This window comes from Balaenoptera borealis, assembly GCF_965194805.1.
Source record: "Balaenoptera borealis genome assembly, chromosome: 3".
Classification (NCBI taxonomy): Eukaryota; Metazoa; Chordata; class Mammalia; order Artiodactyla; family Balaenopteridae; genus Balaenoptera; species Balaenoptera borealis.
This window is the reverse complement of record NC_138866.1, coordinates 146,527,411-146,549,442: the sequence shown is the minus strand read 5'-3', so window position 1 is coordinate 146,549,442 and position 22,032 is coordinate 146,527,411. Positions and strand designations below refer to the sequence as shown.

The following is a 22,032-nucleotide window of genomic DNA, read 5'->3' as shown; positions in this document are numbered from 1 at the left end:
ACAAAGGAAGGAAATTATGACACATGTTGCAAAATGGATGAATCTTGAGGACATTATGCCAAGTGAAAAAAGCCAGACACAAAAAGACAAATACTGTCGGATTCCACTTACATGAAGTACCAGGGGTAGTCAAATTCACAGAGACAGAAAGTAGAATGGTGGTTGCTAGGGGTTGGAGGCAGGGGGAATGGGGAGTTGTTGTTTAACGGGTACGGAGTTTTAATTTTGCAAGATGAGAAGTGTTCTGGAGATTGATTGCGCAGCAATGTGAATGCACTTAACACTACTGAACTGTACATTTAAAAATGATGAAAATGGTAAATTTTTGTGTATTTTACCACAATTTAAAAAAATCATTTAAACAAGGGATTGTAGCTTAACACTTGAAAAGGCCAATCTAGATTTCTAGATTTTTCTCCAAAGCAGTGTTCTGTGATCTGACTGCACATTAGAATTACCTGAGGATCTTGTAAAACAACAACAAATACTAATGCCTGGGCCCTCCCCAAACTAATTAAATCAGACTATCTGAGGGTAGGACCCGGGCATGGGTGTTCTTTTACGAGATCTCCAGGTGACTCCAAAGTGCAACCAGGGCTGAGAACCGTTGGTCTAGGGAACAAGGATCCCTTTGGCTCAGATCAATAGGAGAAAGCATTCTTTAAGGCATACTCCCACTTGGTCTCTGGGCCAGCCTTTTCAGACTTCCCTTTCCACTTGCAGTAAGCAACCTGCCCACATGGAGGCACTGCTCTGCCTTTTGGAAGCTTCTGAAGCAGGGCTGTTGCCCTGGTAGCTGCTTTCCAAATATTTCCTCAAAGCCAGGTTTCTGTAGTGGGTGAACCCCTGCTCAACCCAACCGGGAACCTCTACCGGGTCCATCAAAGTCCTAACAAAAACAATCTTTAAAGCCCTAAATACACACAACTGATTTCTGGTAATCGTTCTTGTAGAGTGACTCAGAAAAGCTGCATTGAGGTTTAAATATTACTGCAAGAAAAATGCCCTAGCCCAGCGGTTCTCAAAGTGTGGTCCCTGGCCCAGCGGCATTAGCATTGCCTGGGAATTGTTCAAAATGCAAGTTCTTATGCCTCATGCCACCTACTGAATCAGAAACTCTAGGGGTGGAGTCTAAACAGAGGGCTCATTAAGACACAGATTGCTAGGTCCCACCTCCAGAATCTCTGATTCAGGAGGTCTGGGTGGGATGAGAATGTTCATTTCTAGCAAGTTCCCAGGCAATGTTGGTCCAGGGACCACACTTTGAGAACCCCTGTCTGAGTTGATAGGAAAGGTGGGTAAAATCTTCAATTTTCTGTTTCTTTTGCCTTTTGAAAGGGCGGTTCAGAGAGATGCTTCATGTCACTCACAGTTAAATAAATGCAAATTAAAACGACAATTCGCAATCCTTTTCCACTGCCCATATTAGAAAAGATCAACTTTGCCGATACCCAGCACTGGGGAGGGTGTGGGTACCAGGCCTGCTGGTCCATCCACTGATGTGGGAGTGGGCACTGGAATAGCCTTCAGAAGGCAATGTGGTAACATTTATTAATGCTTTTAAAAGGACAAACCTTTGGTCCTGCAATTCCACTTTGGGGGACTTTATACTGCAGATGTGTGCGAAGATATATGTGCAAGAATGTTTCCTGCAGCGCTGTTTGCAGCAGCAAAGGATTGGAAATAACCTAAATTTCCACCAGTAAGAGGACTAGTTAAATTGCTGTGAAAAAGAACGACGTAGAGTCCGGTCTGCTGATGTGGAATGACCCTGAGCCAGCTTACTGAGGGACCAAAATGAAAGTGGAGCAGTGGGATGGCACCATCTCCTGTGTGTACTTGTGTTTTTAAAGGGATTATATGTGTACACATATCTGATTGAATATTTGCTGAAAAACTATAGCAGTTATTATTATTATTATTATTATTTTTTTTTTTTGAAGAGGAGAACCAGGGACTAGGATGGAAGGAAGACATAGTTTGACTCATTGCTATATAGACTTTTGCACCATTTGAATGTTTTTCCTGTGTATAGACATTACTTTTTCAATAAAAGTCCAGCCAGTTAAAAAAATCTAGTAAAAATGAAGAATAATTTCTTAAAAAGATATTTAAATCTCCTTAGACCAGTTTCAACTATGCTAAATACACCCAACACATCCCTCATGCTGGGGCAGTGATGTGTGCAGCTTGTGATGGGGACATTATTTGCCTGTATAAGAAATGGTACTAAGGGACTTACTGTCAATTGTTTCTACCACCATTTCCTTGGGATTCTGCCTTATTTTTTCATCCCTTGGCTAATTTTTTGTATCTTTAAGTTTTGTTCTACCATTGAGTGAGCCTCTGTATTAGACTATAAACGCCATCAAGCAAAGATACTCCTGGTGTTGTTCACCACTGTATCTGTGGGGCCAGGCACTCAGCGGGCACTCAGTCAGTATCATCTAAACGAATGGGAAGGAGGCACTACGTTCCGGGCCCTGTGCTAGGCCCTGTGAGTGAGTGGGAGCACCGGGCTTTGGACCCATGTCTAACCCCATAGCCCAAGTCCTTTGTCTTGTATCCCAAATCTACATAAGTAATTGCACGGCCAGGATTTATTTTTCAATTGTGAAAAGTCTTACTTTTTCACCATCTGATGCCTTTTGGACCTATCTATCTTTATCCAGGTTTGAGACTAATTATTTGAGACCTAGCGGAGATGTTCAGATGTCACTGGGGCAGTTACAAAACTTGGATTTTGTAACTCGGATTTGCTACACTACTGAGGAGCAATTACAGCTAATCACGTAGGCACTTTGGGAGCCTCAGTTTAATTAAATTCAAGCACTTCTGACCTGGATAAAAGGCCAGGTCTACATAATCCTAGACAAGCTGTTGGGTGTTTTGTGAAGAGCTGCCATCTCTCCCAGGCAAGGGAAAGGCAAGGACGTGGTGTCTGCCCAGCTCCAGGATCAGCCTGCTGGTAGATGCAGGGTCCTCCCGGGATCTCCACCTGATGTCAGTTACCAAACACCCTCAGTGTCTGGGAACCCCTCCCTGGGCTCTTTTATTAAGAGCTGCAGCTATCTGTTTTTTTAATACTAGGAGGATTTTAATGAGGTTCTATGTATTTAATCCTTAAAGGATTAGCACCAGTAACAAGATTTAGGTATATAATCTTTTTTTTTTTAATGTTTCTATAGCCCGCTTTTAAAAACATTTTAATCGTATTTAAGTGTACAGTTCAGTGGCACTAAGTACATTCACATTGTTGTGCAACTCTCACCATCATCCATCTCCCGAATTTTGCACCTTCCTAAACTGAAACTCTGTCCCCATTAAATAGTAACTCCCCATTCCCCCTCACCACCCCCGCCACTGACCCCGGCCCCTGGCATCTACCAATGTACTTTCAGACTCTATGAATTTGACTATTCTAGGTCCCTCGTATACGTGGAATCAAACACTATTTGTCTGCACCTAATGTATATTGGAATGTATTTTTAAGGTTAACTTAATATATGTCCTGCAAACAGATTATACCTTTTTTCCCCCCTGTGCTATACAGTAGGCCCTTATATAATCTTGCTGCAGCTTTTTAAGACAAGACGAAATAGGAGGCACTAACCTGGCCTTAGACAGATGAGTACCACAGGCCTATGTTGGAAAAGCAAACTGCCAAGGACAGGAGAGACCTTCTTCTTGTACCTCCCATCTATTTCAAAAGCCATTTCCCCCAAAATGGCACTATCATGACTCAGTCGGCTCAAATACAAGGACCCAGAGACGTGGTCTTCCTTGTGGTTGGAGACTTTGAGTCATCTCTGTATTCTCCACGCCAGGCACATGGTGGGCGTGCCACTGATGGAGCAGGGTAAGAAGGAAGTTTGAATCATGCGGCATGAAAGCACACAGTATCAGCCAGCGTGACTGAGCAGGGGACGGGAAAGAAGAACCTAAATATCCTTCCCACTAAATTTAATCCAAGAGAGTGGTCAGCTAACAACACGGCTCGCTGGCGGACTGTTGGGGGCCTAGCAGCCCCTAGCATTTTCATAGTGAAGGTGTGTGAGTCATTTCTTAGAGCTGTGGGCAAGCTGCTGCAAAGCTGACTCACTCGGGAAGAAAACAGCTGTAGAAATAAAGTGAGAGCCCTCTTTGCCCACCATATTAATTTGCCTTGTCTTTATCTCTGAAACAAAGATTTTCGCAAATGAGTGCTTTTGGCTTTGTTTCCCGGGGTGCAGGATGCTGAAAACTGCCCTCTTTGTCTGAGGGTTAAATATCCAGATCTCATCCTGAAAGCTCAGACCTGTCGACGCTCCTCCACAGTTCTGCTCGCAGTATTACTCCCCAGCATGTCCCCTAAACTCTGGGCCCCTCCTTGGGCCCCCTCTCAAAGCTCGGTGACTCTCAGCAGATGGTCTTGTCAGATGTTTTACTAAGATGCTTGAGCTTCTGCAAATTCACTGCCTTCGCTTCCCCATTCTCCCTCTCTCTTCACCCACCTCCCCTCCCTCCTCCCTTCCCACAGTGTCCTTCTGCCATTATAACACTCGACTGCTTCAGAGGCAACACAGTTCCTGGTTGTCATCTGGAATCATGAATACGATTCAAAATGGAGTCTGCATCACAGATGTACAGAACAAACGTATGGACACCAAGGGGGGAAAGTGGCGGCTGGGGGTGGTGGTGGTGGGATGAACTGGGAGATTGGGATTGACATATCTACACTAATATGTATAAAATACATAGCTAATAAGAACCTGCTGTATAAAAAATAAATTAAATAAAATTCAAAAAAAAAACCAAAATGGAGTCTGCATCAATTAAAACGGTAGACATGAAAAGCTCACAGAAACATTTATGTTCATGATCTAATCAAATATCTTCAGCTAGATTGAGCAGTTACTTCTACTTCTAACAAAGTAGAAGTTTCTTAAAAATCACTGTCTGCAACTCTTTGTGGCAAAATGTCTTGGATCATGGGTGATCTCTACAGTGTGCTGTATAGCAGGGTGACCATACACCTTAGTTTGCCTGAGAGAGTCCTGGAGTTTGTCTGTTATTCTGATGCAGTTATTAGTAAGGTCCTTTTTCACTCTCAAAAGTGACCCAGTTGGGTTGCTAAATTATATGGTGACCCCAGGGTACCGGGCTTCCCTCCCTTCTAAGATGGAAATGCTGTCCCCTAAGCAAGGCAAAATTTTCTGATCTTACATTGAGGTTCCAAAAGACAGTTTAAAAAACAAAAAAAATCCAGTATTAAACCCAATTGGACATTAATGAGCTCCTCCTCCAAGCAACAGAAGATGATGCTGTAATTTCATGTACCTCTTCTCAGCTTGATGTCTAATGTAAGAAAGCCAAATGTTTAGAAATAAGGGAAGAGCCCACTTCACTGTTTAAACTCACAGGAAAAGGCAATTTAAATCGTTTGAGACCATTTTCAATGTCAAAATGTCCTAGGTTGGTGTTCGGTCATAAGTTCTTAGGAGGCTCATGATTCTAAGGGACTCAGTCACCTTATGGGGGCCAAGGCAAGGTTATTATTTTTATTCCTTTCATCTGATATAGAAAAGACTTTTTAAAAACCTTAAATTTTTTCTCTAATCAAGATCAAACTCATAGACCCTTTGTCACTTGGCTCTTAAGTTTCTGGTCATAAGACTTCAAGGTCAGTCTTAGAAATGGAGGTCAGAATAACCACAACTGGATCATTCTGGTTTTTAGTTCGTTTCCTTGGCTGGTGGACTTTATCCAGCTCTACTTTGCTCTGAATATGAACACTGGACTGCTGGGATAAGGCATTTAGCCAAAGACAAAGATGGAGCAGAATATTTCCTGAATTTACTGGCCCCCTGCAGCATCATTGACAACATTACTCACATTCCTAACACTGTCTAGGTTAGAAAATCAATTAAGTCAACTGTTCACTACCGCAGTGTTCCAATTAAAGATTAGGCTCTGTATGATGAATACACTTCAAAAAAATCTTCAAGACTTCTATGCTTTCCTTCATTTTCAAGTGTTACTCATTGATCTCATCCAGAAGATAGGGTTATGGACCCCCATTCTGTTCCAGCAAAGTATCGTATTTAAATAAGAAATTTAAAAGACTGATAAATTCTACCCTTGTGGGTTCTACTAGTCATCCTAACAGTTTCACATTTTGTCTTTGGTCAGATCGGATAATGTCATGTAATTCATCAAAAGGGAAATCTTTAATATCTGCTGGTTAAAAAAAAAAAATCTATGAACTATTCTGAGGCAAGTGGTGAGGAATTTTTTTAAAGAATGAAAATAATTTTTAGAAAGTTAGAATATAGCTAATAAACATGTACTACAATAAAAACAACTTGCCAGTACTGATTTTGAATATAGAAGCCAGTAACAATGAGCTGGAGGTGTGTGACCACCCCCACTACCCCGGGCCTGGGCCCACCAGATTGGGCAAGGAGCCAATACTGAAGGTTACGAAGCTCGAAAGCAAGCACTGCACCCTTCAAAATAACCACCGGGGCCTTGCCATCCCTGTAAAAAGAGTCATAACTCAGACCAAGCTCAAAACAGAAATTTATGCTCAACGAGCACTGCTTCTCAAATTGGCCCTTATGACAGTTCACAGGCAGTCAACTGTTTGAAGCCGACATAGAGGCTAGGCCATTTAACTGTTCAAGTAAACTTTCGCCTTTTCTCCTCTAAGTGGGCTCACAGAAAACACAAAGTAAGAGTGAAGGACTAATAAAGACAATAATCATTGGCATTTACTGGTATTTGCTGGGCCTCATGCTGTGTACTTTTATATTAATGCTAACTTCCCCAACTGCGGAATTCAAATTCCCATCTGTTGGACTCTGAAACACACTGCCTTTTCCTTATGCAGGCATTTCCTGAGCAACTCTCTCTAAGTGATACACTAGATGCAGGAGATTAACAAGAACATAATATAAAAATTGAATATTAAAATCTGGCCCCTGTCCTTAAAAAGGTTGCTGTTGGTAAATATTCTTTTTGGACAAGCCCAGCCAGTAAGTGCAGACTGATTGGGACTATTTCCCCCCCTTCCCTCGATGGTGAGCTGTTCTTCACTAGAATGGGAGCTTCAGAAAAGCAGGGACTTGAATTCCCGCCTGTACTCTCATCACAGGGTCTGGCCTCATGAATGTCTGTAGGATATGAGATAAACTAAAACCAGAGCCCAAACCCATCAGGCCTGTTTCTGTGGCTCTGAGAAGCTCCTGGCTGCTCTTTTGCCTTAAACCTAAAATGTATCCGACGGAACTATTTCCTTACTCCTTAGAAATATCAGCAGGATGCAGTCCCTTACATGGAAAGGCTATGTAGCCTGTTGTTCAAAAGCGTGGACTCCAGGACTAGACTGCCTGGGATAGAAACCTGGATCACCCACTCATCAGCTTTGTGATCTGGAGCAAGTTACTTAATCTTTTTTAAAAAAATTTTTATTGGAGTATAGTTGATTTACAATGTTGTGTTAGTTTCAGGTGTATACAGCAAAGTGAATCAGTTATACATACACACATATCCACTCTTTTTTAGATTCTCTTTCCATCTAGGTCATTACAGTGTATTGAGTATTGAGTTCCCTGTGCTATACAGTACGTGCAAGTTACTCAACCTTGCCGGGCCTCAGTTTCTTCATCTGTAAAAGGGGGATGGCTGATTTAATATATCCTATAAAGTACTTAGAACAGTGCCTGGCACACAGCAAGTGCTATGTAAGCAAGAGCTACTAATAAAAACAGTAATGACCACTACCACCATAGTGGGGACAAACCTTTTTAATGCTCAACTATCTCCTTGCTCCCCTTTATTCTAATAAGCAATATCATAAATAGGAAATGAACACTACGACAGAGGTGGTACTGAGTTGAGATTAAGAATCATGCAGTTTGAATGCTGGTCCTACCACTTACTGGTTGTGTGACCCCAGGCAAGGTACTTAACCTCCCTGAGCCTGGGAAGTGGGGAAACTAACGCTTACCTCCGAGGCATCAGGAGGATCAAGGGAAGTAATACCTGTGCATGCTCAGCACATGCCTGGCACTGTTAGTGTGAGATAAATGGTAACTGCTGTCATGCAGGATTTTCCTTAATGAATTTATCTTTCAAAGGCAGCACGAAGGATTCATGTGATTCTAAGTCACCAGAATGTAAGGTTATCCATTTAGGAAATTCTTCTGTTCAAGAGATCTATTTTCAACAATTTCTAATCACATCAGCAAAGATGCCCAATAACAAGGGATTAGTGCTTACGTGGTTTAGAACAGAGTTAGTTTGATAAGCGGGAAAAGGTCTTTTGCAATTTTCTCAGAAAGAGAGGTCTGGGGGGGTGGTGGGAAACAGGAAAAGAAGAATGAGGGCTTCATGCTGATGCCCTCTTTAGTTTGCTCCGGTCAAGATCACAGTTTCCAAAGGCCAGAAGAGTATCACAGTGACTGGAGGGCCTGCCATCTGCTCCAGAGCGACACAGTTTGCATAAGGACAGGTCACACAACCATAAGGCACACCTGTTTGAGACACGCTAGTCTGCACAACATCACCTTCCATCCACAAACTGTCATTTCGCACCCTTCCTCTCAGTCCTTATTCAGGCAACACCGACCTAGTGAGCACTTTCTATGGGCCAAGCAGGGTTCGAGGCCCTGGGGGGCTAGAACAGGAGCACAAAGACCCCGGGCACTTGTGGAGGGGAATTGGGGATGGAGAGACAGGAAATAAACATGTAAACAAATACACCATTTCACCAAACCATACATGCCTTGAAGAATGTGAAGAGGGGGATTAGACAGAGAATGACTGGGGGCGAGGGGAGTCTTGGAAGGGTTCTCCAAGAAGGTGCCATGTTGGTTGAGTCCTGCATGACAAGGTGAAACCTGGTGAGACAAGAGAAGGGCCCTCCACACAGAACTTGGGCAGACCTGAGGTCAGCAGGCCCCTCAGGCCAGTGCCTGGTGCCCACGTATGTTCTGGATGGGCTGTGCCATGTCCCAGGGATCAGGACCCCCTTCATGTCACATCCAGTTACCCCACATGGAAGAGGCTGACTTGATTGGGTCTATTAAAAGTGAAGGGAAGGAGGGACTTCCCTGGTGGCACAGTAGTTAAGAATTCGCCTGCCAATGCAGGGGACACAGGTTTGAGCCCTGGTCCGGGAAGATCCCACATGCCGCGGAGCAACTAAGCCCGTGCACCACAACTACTGAGCCTGCGCTCTACAGCCCACGAGCCACAACTACTGAAGCCCATGTGCTCTAGGGCCCGCATGCTGCAGCTACTGAAACCTGTGCACCTAGAGCCTGTACTCCACAACAAGAGAAGCCACCGCGATGAGAAGCCCACGCACTGCAACGAAGAGTAGCCCCCACTCGCCGCAACTAGAGAAAGCCCACGCACAGCAACGAAGACCCAACACAGCCAAAAAAAACAAAACAAAAAAAAAAGTGAAGGGAAGGAGATTTAAAAGAGGCTTAAGAAACCTTTGAGACAACTGTAATATATGGGACCTGATTTAGATCCCGAATTGAGCAAACTGTAATTAAAAAGGAAAATAACAAAGAAAGAAGTTAGCTGGGGAAACTGAACTGTTATGAAGGAATACTGTTAAAGTTTTAGGTGTGATGATGGTACTGTGCTATGTTTATGTTATGGACTGAATTGTGTCCTCCCCAAATTCATACGTAGAAGTCCTAAGCCCCAGTACCTCAGAATATGACTGTATTTGGAGACAGGGCTTCTGGAGAGGTAATTAAGTTAAAATGGGGTCATTAGGGTGGGCCTTAACCCAATATAATTGGTGTCCTTATAAGAAAAGGAGATTAGGACACAGACAGAGACACAGACATGGACACACAGAGAGACAGCCATCTATAAACCAAGGAGAGAAGTCTTTGCAAACCTGTCAACAGTTTGAACTTAGACTTCTAGACTCCAGAACTGTGAGAAAATACATTTCTTTAATTTAAGCCACCCAGACTATGGTATTTTGCTTTGGTAGCCCTAGCAAACTAAAACAGTTTACAGAGAGTCCATGTACCTTAGCATCACACACTGAAACAGTTACAGATGAGATGATAGGCTGTCTGGGACTTGCTCCAAAACAATCTTGGAAGGGGGATGCAGGAAAGGCGTGGTTTATGGATGAAATAAGATTGGCCAGAAGCTGAGTGCTTGTTGAGGTTGAGTGATGGGTACAGAGGGGTTTATTCTGAGTTTATTTTACTATTCTCTCTACTTTTCTATACTTTGAACATTTCTATAATAAAAAGGTAAAAGAAAAAAACTGAAGAGGAAACAAAGAATGTGTTAAGACCTACATCTGTGGCTCTCAGCCCGGGGCGGGGGGAACCTCACACTGGGGGCTGGCTCCCGGCCTTGGTATCTTTCAGAAGTTCCCCAGGGGAATTCTAATGTTGATAACCACTGAACTAGAAGTTCTTTATGGGAGAAATAAAGGAAGACTTGAAGGGAAGTTCCACATTCCTGGATGAGAAAACACTATAACAACGAACTTTTCCAAGTTAATTTATACAATAAAATTCCTATTCAAAAATTGTGATACAGTGTGCTAGAGTTCACCAAAATCTACTTTCTCTCTCTGGGAACAACACACCTCCCCCACCCGACTGAAGTTAGACTTGACCGTGTAATATGCTTTGACCAATAAATTGTGACCTCTACGGGTAATTCTCCAGATGGGGGCTGCTCCATGAGTCTGGGTGCTTGAGTGAGGATGGTGATGGGACATAGGACCCCCCCGGCCAAGCCAGGATGGATTTGTCACGTGAGGAAGACATAAATCTTTGTTTTTAAACCAGTGAGATTTGGGGGTTGTTTCCACAGCCTAATCGAGTCCATCTTGACTGGTACAGAAACTCAACACAGAGCGTGACAAAATAATTCTAAAGTTCAACTGAAAAAATAAACACGCAGAGAGACAAAAGCACACGCTGAAGAAGCAATGGGTCAGGGTGAATCCTATCAGATATTCGGCCATATCACAAAGCAACAGTAATTAAAAATGAATGATATTAGGTGTAGAAATAAAAGTCGACAAATATATTTATACTGAAGTATAGAAAGTCCATAAATAGGCAACTAGTCAATACAGGGCTAAGTGTGATGAAGATTTTTCAGTTCTAGCTTGCTAACAGTTGAGCTGCCTCACTTTACCAGTGAAAAGTAACAAACATAGGCTTTGCTCTAATGTATCAGGCCACCTTTGTTGAAGGATTGCTCCTTATTCACCAGTCCAGGGAAACATTTATTAAAAACCCATTCTTTTATTTTTTTTATTTTTATTTTTTAAAATTGCAGTATAGTTGATGTATGATATTATATAAATTACAAATGTACGATATAGTGATTCACAATTTTTAAAGGTTATACTCCACTTATATTTATAAAATATTTGAAAATCCTCCATGTTGTACAATATATCCTTGTAGTTTTTTTTTTTTTTTTTTGGTCGTGCTGCACGGCCTGTGGGATCTTAGTTCCCCAACCAGGGATTGAACCCTCGTCCTTGGACTCCTGGACCACCAGGGAATTCCGCTTTATAGCTTATTTTATACCTAAGGTATAAAATAAGAGGTTTCTACCTCTTAATCCCCTATATTGCCCCTCCCCCATTCCCTCTCCCCACTGGTAACCACTAGTTTGTTCTCTATGTCTGTGAATCTGCTTCTTTTGTTGTTATATTCACTAGTTTGTTGTATTTTTTAGATTCCACATATAAGTGATATCATACACTACTTGTCTTTCTCTGTCTGACTTATTTCACTTAGCATAATGCCCTCCAAGTCCACCTGTGTTGTTGCAAACGGCAAAATTTCATTCTTTAAAAACCCATTCTTTTAAACTAAAGTCACATCAATAGCACTTAAGGAAGCACTAACGCCTTCTCTAAGCTACCAAAGACGTTTTTGTTTGGATTTCAAGTGCCTTAAGTTCTGGATTTTTGACCTCAGGTCACATTTCTTTGACCTTACTAACCGATGGTTAAACAATGCACTTCAACAGTTAAAAGATGTACTGATAAACAAAAGAACTAAATAGCACAGCTAGAAAAATCATCCATATCTTGAGGTACATGTCTTTCTGGAAAACTACTAAAATATAATAAACTATAGGAATTTATTTCTAAAATTCTGATGAAACAAACAGTGACAACAACAAAAAAGGAAAGTTAAATTACCATGAAAGATGTGGGTGCTGAGCTCACCCTAGATGGACTCACTTCACCCCGCGGATTTTCCTTTCTCAAATTCTGCTCGCCAGCCCAGATGTGCCGCTCTCTTAAAAGGCAGCTGTAGGGCTGTTTACCCCACAGCCCCCATCTCTCTATTTTTGAGCTCCAACCCCTCCTCACCTTGAGGACCCGCTTCAAATGCTTTTTCTGGGAGGACCCTTCCTTCCACGTGTGACTCCTTGCCTACGGAGACAGGCTGGATTCTCCACCCTGCTGCTGCGCGCCCACCAGACGCTCTCAACTGGTGCACTCATCATACTGTATTGTAATTATTATTGATATTCCCATCTTCCCCTGCAGAACACGTCTTATTTATCTGGGCCACACAGAGCACTGCTAATCTCTCACTAGCATTAATGGATCTTCAAGTATTTGAATAAGTCGAACATTTCATAAGTGGATACTATATGTTAGGCACTCAATTGCCTGCTAAGTCCTTAGTAACCCATATTTAATTGAAAACTGTAACCCCCACTTTGCAGTTGAAGAACCTGAAACTGAGGTTAAGCAAATTCAAGGTAACACAGCTGGCCAGTGGCAGGGCTGGGGTAGCCTCTCTGTGACCACGTCCCACACTGAGCCGACTTGTATCTGCTCCTTTAGCCACCAGACTCCTTGACTTGTGTGCGAGTGTCCCCCAGTCTAGTCTCCTGTCTCTACAGCTCAGCACTCTGAGGGGCGGGGGCCTGGACTGCACAGGCCTAGCTCCTCTCCTAGCATTCTGGAGACTGGGGCGGCAAGATTCAGGCTCTTATTTTGGCTCTTCCACTTACGGGTTCTCTCCCTGCCCGAATTACCTAAACTCTCTGTGCTTCAGTCTCTCCATCCCAATTTCACTCACCGCCTCAAGGGCTGCTGTGGAGATGGAAGACATCACGTCCATGGGAAACGGCGGTACTGTGCTGGGCACACATTAAGTGTTCTCGCTGGCATTTCTTGTCTTGCTGGCACTTTGTGCTGTTAGGTAGCACTCCCGTCCCAGGCCCTGCGGCCAAGCCACACTTCCCCATCCTCTACTTGTGCACCCAAATTTGTATATCCAAGTATAGGACCTTATAATTGTTCTCCATTGTTTTCATTTTTGTTAGATACTGCCTGTTTCTGCCTTTTGATCCAAACCTGCCTCTCACTTACTCACTACTCCCCATGTGCCTGCGTTATGTGTAAATCTGGAGCTTCACCTGTATCTTCAAGCTACTGACCAAACTGCTGAACAGAAGGGAGGCTGTAAAATGGGTGTCTTTAGGTGGGAGTGCACACGGAGGAGCAGTGGGATGGGGAGCCCCCAGCCTGGCACAGAGCAGGTGCCCCCGCTCATGCTTCCTTACCCACCCTCACGTGCCACCAAGGGTGGAAAAAACTGGAGCAATATTACTTGAGGACAATCTGACAATATGTACAGACGTGCATAAAAAATGCTGACTCTGAAATTCTACTCCTGGAAATGTACTCCCAAGAAGACATTAAAGAGAAGAAAAAATTTCTATGCAAAAATATTTATAGCATCATTATTTAAAATGCTGAAAAACGTTAAATAACCTAAATGGCTACAAAGAGGAATGGTTAAATAAACTATAACAGGGTAATCACAGCAATGTGGCTCTTTAAAAAGATTAAATATAATGACTATGCATCTTTATGTTAGTGAATATAAAGTTATTTCAGTTAAGTTACCATAGATATACGCACTATGACTGCATCTAAATAAAAACTACGTGCACATAGATAAAAGAATGGGAAGATGAAGAAAGAGAAAATTAGTTATGGTGAGATTATAGATGTAATTTTCACTTGTTTCCCATGAAAACACCTTATAATTGGTGTGGTTATAAACACCACAAATGTTGGTACATATACAGACACATATTTTAAGCGCTTATTATTTATGTGTGTTCAGTTAATCTGAAGGGAGAGTTAAATAAGATTTAAGAATGAGCGGTCCAGAACGCAGAACCTTACCTAACAAAGGACTTCGATGAAACGCAAGAAGCATTTGTCTAAATATGAGATCCAATTCCGTCCTCAAGCAGCCTGAAACCCACTGAGTTGTTAATGTGCCAGACTCCCTTCCCACTAACATCCACATGCCTCATCACAACGCTGGCCTGCCAGTCACAAGAGTCCTGAGGAATGAGCGTCAGGAGGGCATAGTGGTGAAGGGCATTTACTTACTGGCAGGGAGCGCTGTGCAAGACCTTCCCCTGTGAGCTTTAGTTTCTGCCTCTGAGATGGGCTGAGATAGGGGTTGTTCCAGTGCCCAGCTGAGAGGCTGATGTGGGGCATGGCTTCTCAAATGCCCAGTACATGTGGGCTGCTGTTACAATTGTGTGCCCCACCAGCTCTTGCAGATGGGCACAAATTCTAAACTTAGAAAAGTAAGGCAGAAGCAGAAGTAGCAGCACACTTGGAGTGGGAACAGAAATAAGGGGTTCTCCACTTGGCTGTGCCCCAAGCTTACCGTAGGTGAACATGCGTGGCGAGGTCAGTTCAATGTTGGGCAAGGCGCCCAGGTGGTTCAGCACGGCACACCGATAGCCATTTTTCTGGGCGTAGTCAACGAAGGTGCGGATGTACTGCTTCTCGCTGTGATTGGCAATTCCAGGGCAGATGACCATGGTAACATCATCTATATGGCAGAGGAGGAGATTCCGAGATAGCCAATAAATAGTGACATGATAAATGGTCACAACTACACTTCATTGGCTTAGCCAACAGTAGGAGAGAATTTAACATACATCTTGTCACTCATTTCTCTGGAAAAGAATATCTTTCCCTTCTAGCTGGAACTCTCTATATCAGTGCTTCTCAAATTATTTGTGGTGAAGGGTCAGTTTTTAAAAGTTCCAATCCATTATGGACAGATGCTTTTGAAAAATAAAATACAATCAAAATTAATTACTAGAAAAATGAAATGAAAAAATTCAAATCTCAATTTTTTAATTATTAGATTCAACGGATATAAAAATTACTCTGTCAAATTCTTATGCAAGTTTCCAAGCATTACTCTTAATTTCTATATGAAATTCTGTATGAATGAATGAATGAATGAATGGAAAAATAAAAAGCAGTGTTTGCATAGACCTCTTTGATCCAGCAATTTTACTTTCAGGTATTTATCTTACAGATACACTGTACATACACAAAACAATATATCTATAGTATAGATTGTAATAGCAAAAGACTGAATATAACATAAATGTCCAGAAATAGGGGTCTGCTTAAATAAATTTTTGCATATCCAAATGATGAAATATTATGTAGCCCTTAAAAATAATGAGACAACTTTACATACACTGATATGGCAAGCTCTCTAATATGTATTAAGTGGAAAAAGCAAGGTGCAGAAAAGGGTTATGATATGCTACTATTTGTTGGGGCGGAAATGACATCTATGTTTATAAACGCATCCACTAGCTCTAGAATCATATACAAGAATCCTAACAGTGGGTACCACTGTTAGGGTGGGAGAGAGACTTACACTTTTACTGTATACCCTTTAGTACCTTTTGAATATTCTATCATGAGCATGAACTACCTACTTAAAAATATGAATATGTGTTTTTCTTTAAAAGAAAAGTTGTGTTTGGGTTATTAAATCTAATCATAAATTTTCCTTCCAAAAGTTAAGATAAAAACAATTTTAAAATTCTTATGCAATATGCATAAAGAACCTTAAAATTTTTTATAAACCTTGACCTTGTAATTCCAATTCTTGGAATCTTGCCTTAAATTTTATGAGTAAGGATGCTTATCAAAGGATTATTTGAGAGCAACAAAATTATAAGCAAGCTAAATGCCCAAAAACAGAACGATTAAATTATGGTATGACCACATTGGAGACTATTAATCAGTCGTTAGACTTTTGTTATTGAAGACTTTTAGACTTTTAATGATATGGGGAAATATTTATATTATAATTTATAATATAATGTGTAGTAATTTAAATTTTAGAAAAACTTTGCATAGAACTGAAGGTAAATGGAATAAAATGTTAACAGTGGTATGCTGGGTGTGGGATTACAGATGATTATTTTCTTTTTTTTAAATGTTTCTACATTATCTACATTTTCTATGAATGAGTATTTATTCCTTTTGTTGTCAGGAAGAAATCATTAAAAAGGAAAAACCGCTGCTTTTCTTAGAGCGTTTCTTGGAAGCATTTCTGCCTTCCAGAGCCACCTTCGTCAATCCTTTCTGGGCACAGGGGTGATAGAAAGACACAGACAATCACAAAAAAGAATCAGTTTCGTCCTTTTCAACTTTCCACCTCAGTCCTAGAAGAGCAGGTTAAATTAAATTGCTTAAATTTTGTACTTTAATAGTAGAAGAAGTCAGAGCATTAGAAGCAAGGGAAAAAATATTTATTTCTCTACCATTTAAAAAAAGTTTAAAAATATTTAAACTTTTTTTAAATGGTAGAGAAATAAATATTTGAAAGATCAGCTACAAGGCTTAGAAACACAATGTGAACTCCTAATCTATTCATTTATTCATTCCTTCTGTGACTGTTTATTCGACTCTGGGGATTCCTACATTCTAGCAGACAGATGATAAACAACTACGTAAATAAGCTCAGAGAGTAGCAGGTACCATGAAGAACTAGAGCAGGAAGGTGTGATGGACTTCCTGGGAAGGAAACACTAGTTAGAGGAGTCAGGGACCAACCCTCTGAGGTGACATCAGGGCTGAGAGCTAAATGACAAAGAGGCAGTCGTGTGAAGGTCTGGGACAAGCATTCCAGACAGAGGGAACATAAGCTAAGTTGTCACTAGCTACTCAGAGGTTCTAAGTGCTTTAAATAACTGAGAGCTATATTACATTTACTGGAATTTACCCCTAAATATTGACTGAGCTCCTGTAAAAAACTAGGTGCCTTTGAATACTACAGAACTCAAAAGACATGTCCTCTTCCAGTAGGAACAGCATTCAAAGGATGCAGCCATCTAACTCCACTTCCTCAGAAGTCCTCATTGTGAAGCTTTTTATGAATGTTTATTGTGCAGTCTGCACAGAGCAATGAGAGTTTTATCACCAGTAGAAACCGTGGTTGTTTCTGAGCTTTAGGTGTCCCAGACCTCTGGAAACCTAACAGAGGGTATATGAGAGCCTTTGTTATCTGCTGTTGTCCAACAAACAAGACCAGCTACACTGCATCTCTAAGCTTCAGTTTCCTCATCAGTAAAGTAGGGATAATAAGGCACCGACTTCTCGGGGTTGTTGTGAGGATTAAATGAGATAATAGCATACATAAAGCACTTAGAAGAGTCCAGCTTCTGTTGCTGTCATCAAACCAGAGGCCTGGTCCTGGGCTCCAAGTTCTTATACCAAGCTTTTCTATTTCACAAGAGGACTAAAAAACTGTATTCAGCAATGCTTTCTGAAGAGCCCTACAGGGCGCCCGGCAAGCGCACGCTGGAGCCAGTCCTTGCAGGTTGCTCCTAAGTGATGCACCTCAGCAGACTTCCTACAGGCCCCTGGATGCGATGGTAAGTATCAATGGCTCTAGCATTTATATCGAGGCTCCCTCACGAACTAGTGCCCCTTCCCTGAGTGATGGCCCAATCATATGACCTAAACTAGCTTACCTCCCACACAGTGCTCAGCCAAGGGCTCGAAGAGGTCAAAGGTCGAAGTGGCTCCGTCAGACATGGTGATGAACTTCCGGTGCCCATACGGGTGTGGTGACCTCACCCTTCCCATCTTCCCATACAAGGCTGTTTGGATGTGTCCACTTTTCCCCCAGATCAAAGGTGGAATATATCTAAGAAAGAAGGAGAGGAGAGGTCAATTTTCCCACACTCCTTGAATAATGCTCTAAAAAAAACCTTGGAGCAAGAGCTTTTCAACCTCTTTTTTTTTTTCCTGACAAATTCTGTACACTAAGCACAAATATGAGATTTTTTAAACCTTATATCCATGCCATGATTTATCTCCTTTCCCCATTTATGCATCAGATTAGCTTTAGAAATCAACCAGGACATGCTTTTATAGACAGATTTCAAATTTAAGGTGTTAATTAATTCAACACGGGTTATTTCCATAATGTAGAATAGAAAGAAAGCAACTAATACATTTTGAACACATGCTACTTGACAGGGTTAGCCTTATTATCAAATGAGCTAATGTATATAAAATAGCTAGCACGGCACCTATGCACACTAAATGCTCACTTCTTTGCCTTCCCCCAGTAAGGCAGGCCACAGCTGCAGGGTTACCCCATGAACCAAACCTGCTGCCTTGTTAAACTGGGAAGGGCTGCAAAGCCTCCTAAGAGTCTGTTGAGTGCCTTGTGCATGTATGTGTGTGTGCGTGTGTGTGTGTGTTGGGGGGCACATTGTATGCTCTGGAGAATGTGCTAGAAGGGCAGAGCAATGTAAATATTTGTTGGATTAATGAAGAATAAAGTCTTGTTAGCATAAGCAAGGCATGATACCACCCTAACAACTGTCCTTCGTGAAAACACAGTGACTCTGGTCCTTGGTAGGAAGTGCAAAAATCACAAACTAGTTAATCACTGGGAAAACAAGGTGTTCCAAGTTACAATTAAGAGATGATTATAGTTCACAACCACAGGGCAAGATGATCCCATTTACTGAAACTGCTATTGGTTTCTCTTCTTCAGCTTTGAGCCCAAGCTTGATGCATGAGCAGGATTTGTGTTCTGTATTAAACTAGAGACCTATAATATAAAATGGTAATGACATCAATCCTTCGCCTCTGTAGGGTATCACAGTGGTGAACATTTTATTAAGAATTTACCTTAACCTGCTTGCCAATTCGTGCCTATCATTTCTATCAGACCAGATGATCCCAGACCCTCTTCTTAAATTAAACCAGATTTACTCTCTGTTTTTGGCAATTCATTAAATCTACACAAATTTAAGAGAAGGGAAATCATCACCTTAAGCAAGCCAGTTCCCAGATAAGCTTCCTCTCTGGGGGCAGGGAGGAGAAGGAAGAGTATTTTTAAGACCTAAAGACATGAAACCACTTGCCAGCATCAACCACAGGTGCAAATCTCAGCGCAGAGCCCACGGCCTTTAGAAAGCAGGCAAAGGCATTTTTAAGAGATAAGTGGATTATGGCAGTAACAAAAAGCAAGCTTATAAAATCATGTCAATTGGACAGCTGAATACTATACAAGATTTAGATAACCGAATTTATAAAGGGTTTCAGACTACTAAGTTGGACAATAAACTGTGCACAGGGGGAGGGGAGTGGTCCAAGAAACCAAACTTCCGATTGTTCCTGGAGAAGTTCGGAGAAAATTTTGTTTACAATATAAATTAAAAACAGAAATGTGCTGAGGTTAAAAATGTCAGAAGAATGGGTTAAATTTCATCTACTTAGCCTCTGATCTCATTTAGAATATAATATAATCATAGAAAAGATGACAAAAGCATAAAATTTCCTTTTGGCTAGTCAGATTTCCTGTATAATCGTGACACAGGTGATCATCCTGACGCCATGCTCCAGATTCAAGGTCCTGTCACCGCCTCTGAATCTTGGCAATTGCCCCCCAAGTGGCCTCTCAGCCTCTAGTCTTGTTCCCATCGACTCTGGCATCCCCCCACCAGTGGAGGGATAACTAACACACAAATCTGGCCACGGCCCTCCGTTGCTTGAGTCCTAGTAGCTTGGCTTAGGAGGTGCCACCTTGGTGCCTGCTTACCTCTTTTGCCTAAGTTCCAAAAAACCTGAACCACCGTCCACTCAAGAGTCACTTCCAATCAGGTTTTTGGGGAGCTCCCTGCCTCTGTGTCCCCTGGCAAAGCACCCTGCACACCCCAGCACCCACGAGGCTTGATTAAAATACACCCTTTTCAAGCACACTCCTCCCTGCCACCTGCAGGGCCTGGGCTCATTCTCCTTTGTGTCTATCCTCAGGACACTCGAAACACACGAAGCACGTAGGGAGGACTTGAGGATGAACAGAATACAGACCCACTTAGTAAGTCTGAAAAGACAAAGATATGTTTAAAAAATCGTATGCGTCAGGATGATGCGAACTTGACTGTGGCATGATTGGTGTTTGGCTGTTGTTCTCTTTCCAGGCTACACAGCACCATTCTCAGACTGGGCTGGGATGAAATTCTCAAGCTGTTCCTGTGTGTGTGCATGTGAGCGTGCATGGTGTGTGAACAAGTGACTCTGCCTGGGACTTTCTCAGTTCAGTGTAAGGTCAGTTGTGCACAGTGGAAGTTTCACTGTCTATAATTTTATGACAATACCACCTACTGATAAAACACTTTTTAATTAGCATCACAGTAACCCAACACCAGGGCTTACAAAATTGAGTTTTTGCATAGCATTTACTGTGGTGGAGCTTTATTGTGTTTTTGTTTGTTTGTTCGTTTGTCTTCATAACCGATCCACAGATCATAGGAAAAACATTAAGAAAGTAAAAACCAGAATAGGTGCCTAGTCACGTGGTTCAGTTCAGGGAAGAAATCTGGACCAAAACAACAGAATATTTTGAAATTTATATAAATATGGAAACATTTAATTTTTAAAATTTATTTATTTTTGGCTGCCTTGGGTCTTCGTTGCTGTGTGCGGGCTTTCTCTGGTTGCGGCGAGTGTGGGCTGCTCTTCGTTGCAGTACGGGGGCTTCTCACTGCGGTGGCGTCTCTTGTTGCGGAGCACGGGCTCCAGGCGTGCAGGCTTCAGTAGCTGTAGCACGTGGGCTCAGTAGTTGTGGCTCACGGGCTCTAGAGCGCAGGCTCAGTAGTTGTGGCGCACGAGCTTAGTTGCTCCGCGGCATGTGGGATCTTCCCAGACCAAGGCTCGAACCTGTGTCCCCTGCATTGGCAGGCGGATTCTTAACCACTGCGCCACCAGGGAAGTCCCTGGAAACATTTAAGAGATGTTGCTGAAATGGTACATGGAGGAATATGTTTTACTCTAACTACCTATGGGGTAGTTTGTCTGAAAATATAGCTGCCAAATAATTCCACCTATTCCTGCCCCCACAAGCCATTCTTCCCATCAGGAGCTAGATTCCTCCCCCCGCCCCCCGTGAATCTAGGCTGGCCTGTGACTTGTCTGGTCTGGTAGGACGTGGTGGGAGGCCTGCTGTGCAGATCTGGGCCTGGCCCTTCAGAAGCCTAGCAGCTTCTGCTTGTATAATACCTCCTCGGAAGTCTGGTGCTATGCTATAAAGAAGCCAGGCCTTGACTACCCGGTGATGAGGGAAATACGGAGGGGGGCTAGAGGATGAAATAAAACCAAGAACTGTGTGCATTTTAAATTTTATAGCACCACCGAACTGCCTCCCAAAAGAGAGGGACCAATTTACATTCCCACCAATTGTGTATGAAAGTACCTATCTTCCTCACCCTCATCAATAATTCGTGTTTTGGCTACTTTGATAGGCAAAAAATAGGTATTACATTTCAATTTGTGTTTCTTAAGGTTGATCCAATATATGGCAAAAAAAAATTTCTTACTTGAATTTGCATTTCCTTGATTCATGTGTTTATTAGCAATTTGTACTTCTTTTCTGTGAATTGTCTGTTCATATCCTTTGTCCATTTTTCTATTATAGTTTTCTTTTTCCTTTTTTATTTTTATCACTACTACATTAAGTCATTATATATTATATTTTGCAAGGGTTTTCTCCAGTCTATTGTATATTTTAATTTTATTTTTCATCTTATATAGCTTTTTATATTTTGTGGTTAAATTTGTTAATTTTTTCTGTTAAAACCTTTGTGTTTTGCATTTTGCTTTAAAAGGAGCTATTCCAACACCCAATTATAAATATACTCACCAAT

The 22,032-nt window shown here is 41.9% G+C and overlaps 1 protein-coding gene across 5 annotated transcripts in view; it reads right to left on the bottom strand.

The window, feature by feature from the left end:
• Nucleotides 1-22,032, bottom strand: part of ABHD2 (abhydrolase domain containing 2, acylglycerol lipase) — a 107,329-nt gene that overhangs the window by 28,535 nt on the left and 56,762 nt on the right. For all 5 annotated transcript variants that reach the window (XM_082385947.1, XM_082385951.1, XM_082385949.1 and 2 more), the window contains 2 exons: nt 17,842-18,017; nt 14,715-14,882 (listed from right to left, as the gene is read on the bottom strand). In XM_082385947.1, coding sequence (XP_082242073.1) covers nt 14,715-14,882; nt 17,842-18,017 — 344 coding nt within the window. The remainder of the gene's footprint in view (nt 1-14,714; nt 14,883-17,841; nt 18,018-22,032) is intronic.